At 37.8% G+C, this 8501-nt stretch overlaps 1 protein-coding gene across 1 annotated transcript in view; it reads left to right on the plus strand.

Moving 5' to 3' along the window:
• Window positions 1-6968: 6968 nt before the first annotated feature.
• LOC111374170 (fimbrin-5-like) overlaps window positions 6969-8501 on the plus strand; it is an 8106-nt gene continuing 6573 nt past the window's right edge. The window contains exons 1-4 of the mRNA XM_022996799.1: window positions 6969-7148; window positions 7364-7596; window positions 7777-7947; window positions 8172-8410. Coding sequence (XP_022852567.1) covers window positions 7510-7596; window positions 7777-7947; window positions 8172-8410 — 497 coding nt within the window. The 5' untranslated portion in view covers window positions 6969-7148; window positions 7364-7509. The remainder of the gene's footprint in view (window positions 7149-7363; window positions 7597-7776; window positions 7948-8171; window positions 8411-8501) is intronic.

The following is an 8501-nucleotide window of genomic DNA, read 5'->3' on the forward strand; positions in this document are numbered from 1 at the left end:
TGCTTCTGCTTGCCAAGCCAGATTCCACGTTGGCTCCACCTCATTTAAAAACCCATTTCAGAAATTGAAAACCCATTTAATTGCTACCATCCTAATTCGATTGGAGTCCAGAGCCCTAACTCCTTTGTGCCAAGAACTCTCCCAATCCAGAAATTAATCACTCCAACAATGACGAAGAAGGCCAAAATCGGAAGTAATCTCTTGTTTTTTGGAACGGACGACGTGTTGTGAAGGTAAAAATTTCTTCTTTCTGGTTACCGACATGAGCTTGAGTGACGAATTGAAATGGTTTGACAGGGAGTAGTGGTGCGAGGGAAGATTTTGGGGAAAAATATTTGTTTCTTCCGTCTACCAATTTCACCTTGTTTCACTCTTCTTCCATTTCCATTTATTTGTTGCTTGCTTATGTAAATGGAGATGAATATGAATTTATCTGACAAACAATGTTTTTTGTTTCCTCACTGTTAAATGGAGACAAGTATGGATTTAGGAAATTGGGCACACTGTCATGTATCTATCTTCACGAAGCCTGTGCCTTTCTTCATTATGTTCCATTATTCACTTCAATTGATTCATTTTTGATAGGTCACTTCAATTGATTCATAATGTTGTAAAAGTAGAAATATATATCCTGCAACCATATGCTGCATAATTTGGTGAGGGAGAGATTATAATATCTTGTACTGTTTGTTGAGACGATGCTAGTAGTTAAAATGTTCATTGCAGGATTCTGTAATGCCTGTGTACTTGGAATATTCCTGGAAGAGACTTGATTTGTAGAAATTGCAGTAAATGTTGTTTAATTTTCTCATGTTTGTCATTTTTCTCCTTACCTGGTTTGAAGCATATTGCAATGGGAGGAAGGAGCTAAGGGATGTGCGATGGTTGCCGAAAGACGGGCCACTACTTGTTGAATTGCCCGACGAAAAAAGCATGTCCAGTATGCGGCAAAGGAATTCAAAAATGCATGGAGGTTGAAAAGAGGACTGAAAACTTAGGGCGGCTATTCTTTTGCTGTACTAACGATTGCAATTATTTCAAGTGGCTTGACGCGGACGAATATTGTGAATATGAGGGTCAATCAAGCGGCACATCGAAAATTGATGAGTTGTTAGGTTTGTTGACGCATGTGGCTAAAATAACCGAAGAAAAGGACGTGGATATCTCAGTCAAATTTACTTTCTGCAAGGGAAAAGGAGTGACGGACAACGGGAAACAAAATGGAGGAGCTACGTGAAACCGAACCATTTATGTTAATTTCAAGTTGGCGTAGTTTGTTGGATTAATAATCTATTTGTAGACATCGAACGTGTAATTTGAAATTTCCGCTAGTAATTTCACTGATTCTATGTCTTAAACGTTACGGCAATTATGTCATTTGTATATCAATTTCGTTCTCGAAATACATGTTCGCAAGTGTTGTTTACTTACCTGTTGCAACTGTTGGCTATTAGCTGTCATGTTCGCAACTGTTCTTTACTTAAAATTATTGCCTTTTGTTCACAGTCTCTGGTGGCATGGAGTTGAGGCATTAGATTCCGAACTGGAAACTTTCTATTGAAAGTACAAATATGACTTATATTATATGAGTCATACTTGAAACTTAAATGGGTGATACAAAGCCAAATGCAGATGCAGCTCCTTTAATTTGCTTTAACGTTGGATTTATTCTAACATTAAGTGTTCTTGACTAACCAAGCATTTCTCATCCTTCAAATCGATACTTGACCACTATTTATTTGAAACCTCTTTCTATGTCCCTACTATGACATCTTTTGCATTAATTTCAGCTCCTTGAATTGCTAATTTTTGTAATAATGATCTTTTCAAAGCGTGATACTTGTACAAGAAAGCTATTGAAATATCCATCGGCATAGAACGGCTCCTACAAGAAAGCCTCATAATTTCCTTTAATTTTGATATTTGCACAAACATAAATGAATTAAATTTGTGAGCTTCAACTCCAAAAGGAACTTAATATATAAATTAAATCCAGTTCATGTCATATACTCAGACACACAGTTAATTTACATACATAATACCAATGGATATTTTATAGCTTAATTGAAAACGACGCTAAATTAATTTGAGAAATTACTTTTATGAGGCCACGTGGAAAATAAAAAACGAAAAAAATCAGATGCCCTGTAAAAAAGTACCAATACTCGTTGAATTGCAGCTGAGAAGGGACGTCCCACTGAAGATATACATGTCAACAAGATTTACATTAGCAGAAATATACATTTTTCACATATTCATTCCTCACACATTCATGAATTCTAATATCCATACTAGCGACTGTTTGGCCATTAATATGTTATCAAAAATCATATCTAAGCTATCAATAACAGCAACAGGTTGACAATGTACATTTACACCGAACAAAATAAGATCTCAAAAGCTTCTGTCAAAAAACCAGTGGTCGGTCGATGGCAAAGACTTGGCTGCTTCATCTTGGCAAGCATATGGTTGCTTCACTGCAACAATAGAAAGATATGTTAGAATACATTTTTTTATAAGATAGTGATAAAATTATACTAAACCCCTTACCGTATGTTAGATTCGACCAAGAATGCAAAAAGCTTAACAAGTCACCCCCCAGCTTGCATCAAAAACCAAAAACAGAGACTTCAAAAATGCGTTCCTCCTGATACACTTTGATTTGTGTGCCTTTTTTTTCTGTGGCATTGACACTCTCGTACTACCTGATTCTGCGTCCCCCAGATCAACCATGTCATCTACGACATCTTCGAAGTTCACATCGTCGATCAGAACACGAACCGAATCTGGTTGAATGGGAACCATTGTTGCAGCAATAGATTTTAGGCCAGATGAACGTGGTTCACGAGACAGTGTCGGGGTTGGAATGAAGCAGAATGCTTGCTCGTTCCCATCATCTTAGCCCGACGGTACTCGCTATCCCCTCTCTGGAACCATTTTTCCCTACATAATGCAATAATTATGGTTATCAAATTGCTCATGCAATCCATAAAATATCACAACGGATATTGAGAACAAGAGTACTAACTCGATCGTCGACTAGTCTACAGCATTGTACGAAATCGGTTCTATAATACCGTCAAACCACTCCTGTCCACAAAAGGCAAAAGTTAGAATAAATTCAAACTATTATCACATCAGTGAAAGCATAATCGTACTAACAGAATCTGGAGCATCCGGCCTGGAGTGGTATCGCTTATTATGACCCCGCTTTCCGCATACTGAGCATGTCATCTTCAGACGTCCCTTTCTCCGAATATAGTTCTTCTGCGTGAATGCATTATCACGCCTTCATTCGCTCATTTTCTTCGATTTATTTGTCTTTTTCCCTTTCGCGGCATAACCCATGACGGTGGAGCGATGTCAAGCATATCCAACTGTGGCCACAAAGGCATACCATTGATCGGATGCATGATGCTACTATAATACCACATGTACATCTCAATCGTGTAGCAATTGTGGACAAAATCTTATGGATCATTTCTGCAATCCCTTATCACTGCAACTGCATACATGTAAGGTATGCCTGTAAGCTGCCACTCTCTACATGCACAGGTTCTTCCATGTAGATCGACAACATAAGTTCCAAAGCTGCATTCAACTTGCCATTCAAGACCACCTGAAAAGTGCAATGTGCATTCAAGTGATTTCTCAACATTCTTGACCAATTTTTTCTTGACCTTCGGACACAAGCTTCCTGTGCATCTCATCATCTTCTCTCGACGCTTTTGAATCCTATTCATGAAGGTTAGTTGCAGTGATGTCAACATCAACAAGATCATCTTTTCTCTATCACTCCTCAAAGTCTTGTTGAACACTTCGCACAGATTGTTAAGCAGAATGTCACACTTTGATTCATTTGAGAAATGTGATCTGCTCCATTCTTGTGGTCGTCGTTCCAAAAGCCATAGGTATGCCTCCTCACTTAGTTGACGGATTTGTTGAATCCAATGTCGATAGTCGGCAATAGTGGTGGACTTGGCAGCACGCCATAAATAATTCTTCATAATTTTACTCTTAAACCCAACATTAAAGAAGTTCGTGTACATATGTCGTACACAAAACCTATGCTCGGCCGCAGGGAACAACTTGTCTGTCACATTTTGTAACCCCTTTTGTCTGTCTGTCATTAGAGTCCATCCCATTCCATCTTCAATACTAATATCCTCAGAGAGATATGTTAAGAACCATCGCCAAGATGCAGTATTTTCTTTCTCACAACTGCATATGCAACATGATAGATGTAATCATTAGCGTCAATACCAACTGCAGTTAACATTATCCCTCTGGAAGAACCTCTTAAGTGACAGCCGTCAACACCTACCATCTTCCTACAACTATCTCGAAAACCTACCGTACAACAATTGAAGCACACGTGGATCCCCTTAAAGATTTGCTCCTGTAATGCAATAATAACTGTGGACCCAACATTTGTCCGTAGTACCTCGGCTGCATAAGACCGCAATTGCCTAAATTGCTCATGTAAATTTCCTACTAAAATTTCTTTAGCATATCTCCGCATTTTCCATGCCACATTTCTGCTAATGTCTGTGTGGAGATCCTTCTTCACTGTAGCCAAAATTAACTCGGTCTTCCACTTTAGGTCAGACTTGAATTGCTCTATATATCGACGGGTCAAGAAAATGTAATTACAGTGTCTATTAAATTGGTCCTGACTATAAGTATGCTCAGAAGTATAAGATTTTATTTGCATCCTCTCAGATGCATCCATTCTAGAAGCCCATATTCGCCATTGGCAACCCAATTTACAAATTCCTTGCACTCTTCTTTCATCATTTGCCTTGAACTTCACATTGTACCCGTTTAGTGCACCGTACATTCTCACCACCTCTCGAAACTCTGCTGCAGAATTGAATATTTGACCTGCCGCGAACTGAGGATTTCTCATGTCCTGATCAAAATTGAATCCAGGAAACCGATCACCACCATCATCGTCAAATGAACATTGGAAGAGTAGTTCATCTGACGACAGTAGTTCCAATTCATCCACCTCGGTACCATTGCACTCTTTCTGTTTGGGATGAACTTCATCTTGTCTACAGTCCAGTCCAATTTCAATCCCCTCAATTAAATTTCTATAATATTCGATGTCATCTTGTTCGGACTCAAAGTCGCGGTCGGAGTCAATGAAGTCTGGATCTTCCTTGCAATCTGTAGTACAATAGAACCACATTCAGCATGAATAAATGCAAATGGTCAAAATCATGTAACTTCATGAATGTATGTCTTTCGCATCGCAAATATGAACTGAAGAAAATAAAGATAAAGACAATGGTTATAACAAAATGGGATTAGGCTATGCCAACATGTTCGGCCAAGTGGGAATGGGACATTTTCATGTCATTAATTAAACATACATACTATTAAGGTAAAAATCCTGAAAACCTTCCTGTCATTCTGGGAAAACTATACTAATGCAGGATGTCATATGCTTCCATTTCTATTCTGCCTAGCTCATTAAAACTGCCATCAATAAAGCAATTTACATACAGAATCTGTACAAAGGACCATATGAATTTATCACTCACACACAAAATTAGGAACACGTGAAAAGAAAAAAAGTTTCCCCAGAAACAGAAATCCAAGAGATCTTCACTACAACATTACAACCCCTGACAACCGTGTCCATGAAATCTTCTGATGCCTAAAGCATAAAATCCAAAGAATCAAAGATTACCTTCGTGTTCGTCCATATAAGCGCCAGCGAGTACGCCGTCGAAGCACTGAAATGAGAAGGGTGCTGCTTTTTTCCGCAAGTATTTGGGTCGTTGAGTGGTTCAATTTAGTTGGATGGTTGATTTTCTAGATTTGGGGCTTAGGGTTTGGTTCACTTCCTTCTGTACTTCGTGTTTCTTGGAGATGGAAGAAATGGGCCAGTTAAACAAAAACGTCATTCAATGCGGGTTCTCAAAGGCGTGTTTGGGTATTCCAACGTGGATTTAACTGGCCACATGATTTTTCCATCTGCCACATCATTTCGGGAACTAACAGATTTCAGTGAAGTTCGGTGGCCACCGAGACAAGTTTCGAAGTTCGATGAGTAAGTCGAGATATTACGCAAAGTTCAGTGGCTACTGAAACATTTAACTCCAAGAATACTGTGAACCACAATAACCAGATGATCAACAAAAGCATTCGACTATTTACAACTATACACATCCTCTCCTCCGTTCTCGATGAACACACAAATTGATGGTCCAAAAAAAAAGAGAAAAATGAGGTACAAGAAAAACTGGATTTTAAAGTTACAATTTTACCCTTTTAATTTCGATGGAGTCTCAATTGAATTTGTTGGGAAGAAGATGAAGTGAGGTAGGGTGGGGTGAAAATTAAAGTTGTAAAAATTTGGGATTGTAGGTGACACATATAAAAATTTTGAATTTAGCTCTTATTTGAGCCATATTTTTTCATCAAAATATATTATTCAACAGTGATTTGATCTCACTTCAAACATATATTTTTCAATAAAATAATATTTCACGAAATTTTTTAATTTTTTAACCACATATTTTTCATCAATACACCATTCAAAAATGTATTTTTTGACAAGAATGAAACTCAAACAGGGCATAATTTGTGTGAAAAGAAAAAAGAAAAGTTCGGGTATTGAAATTACAATTATTCATTTATAATTTTGATATTTTTATTGTTTTTAATGATAAATTTGATGGATCTTGACGATTGAGGTTTTTTGGCATAAAAAGTCTCCAACAGGCAAATTTTTACAATTTTCAATATGTAGTGAATATATTGCACATGAAAACGTTTTTACGAGGGTTTTTCACTATTAATCATTTTCAAAAAATAAGCCACAAAAATGACGATATAACTAGCCTACGTGTAAACCGAGACGATGAGCTGTTCAACAAAGAGAGCGAGTAGTAATCTCTCATCGCAATAAAGCGCGTGGAGATCTCGCCTTATCAAAATGGGCCTCTACCGAGTCCTTCGTAACTGGCTCATATTCTCTTCTTCATAGGCTTTGCGTGTCAACTGCCCAAAATTTCATTTCTTTTCCCTTTGCCGAAGCAATCACTAAGATATGTATGTATATTGACAGATTATAAATTAATCTACAAAGAAAGAACAGGAAAACCCAGTTACTGAAACATCGGATTTTCTTCAAGGTATGTATATAGCCCTGTTTCATTGCCTATTCAACCGTGAATTGCTTATAAATGGATGTTTTAAGTAAATTGACGAAACAGTTACTGAAGATTGGATTTTCGAGAAGGGATTTATGTAATTATTCAATCTTGGATTCAGCACAAAATACATTACTGCATGTGAACGTATTGAATTGTGATTTGTTTTGTGTGATTATATTTGTCTGGAAGCGAAGATATAATTGAAGATATACTGAAGTATTGTGTATATATTCCATGGATCGAGACAATATTTAGAATCGTGGGTTGCTGATTAGTCTTATCATTGGTGTGCGTTCGATCATTTCCCCCGTGATTTGTGGAAGCGCGGGGCGTCGAAGAGATGTCTAGTTTTGTGGGAGTTATCGTGTCCGATCAATGGCTTCAGAGCCAGTTTACGCAAGTTGAACTTCGGAGCCTCAAATCCAAAGTAACTTCTGTTTAATCATTTTTTTGCTTATTTGTTTTTTGGTGCTATTGTTGAATCGTGCGATGAAATAAATTTGCTTTCGCAATGAGAATTTTGGAACTTGTTTTTGGGCTTTATTGTGTACTGAACTGATGTTTGAAGTGTTATTGTCATTGTCCTTGTCCTTGTTTTTGTTTTTAGTTCATATCTATAAAGAATCAGAATGGCAAAGTTACAGTTGGGGATTTACCACCTTTGATGGCAAAACTAAAGGCTTTCAGTGACAAGCTCAACGAGGAGGAGATCAGGAGAGTGTTGGAAGAATCAAATTCTGATTTTACTGATGAGATTGATTTTGAAGGCTTTCTCAAGGTAAGTTTTCATATATCCAGTGGATTATTGGCTAAACTATGCTATCTTTCTACAAAAAAAAAAAATGCATCTTCATGATATGAATATTGTAGAAGCGTGGTTCTAGCTGTACTATGACTGTGGTGGAGAGGATTGTAATGACAGTGATGAAAATTTATATTAACCTCTACTAGGATTCTGATGGGCTTTTGCTAACAACTTTTTTTGGCACTTTGGATGAGCAGATGTATTTGGATTTACAAAGTCGAGCTACTGCCAAAGGGGGGAATTCAAAATACTCGTCATCATTCCTTAAGGCCACTACAACCACCCTTCTTCACACTATCAATGACTCTGAGAAGGCATCATATGTTGCTCATATCAACAGCTACCTCAGAGATGACCCGTTTTTGAAGCAGTTCCTTCCCATCGATCCTTCTTCAAATGCTTTATTTGATCTTGCAAAAGATGGAGTCCTACTATGGTATTTATGGATGCTTCACGTTGTTCCATTTTTACATGCCTTGAATTTGAACACCCCCCCCCCCCCCCCCCCCCCCCCCCCCCCCGCCCAA

This window comes from Olea europaea, unplaced genomic scaffold (genome assembly GCF_002742605.1).
Source record: "Olea europaea var. sylvestris unplaced genomic scaffold, O_europaea_v1 scaffold1216, whole genome shotgun sequence".
In the NCBI taxonomy this organism is placed as follows: Eukaryota; Viridiplantae; Streptophyta; class Magnoliopsida; order Lamiales; family Oleaceae; genus Olea; species Olea europaea.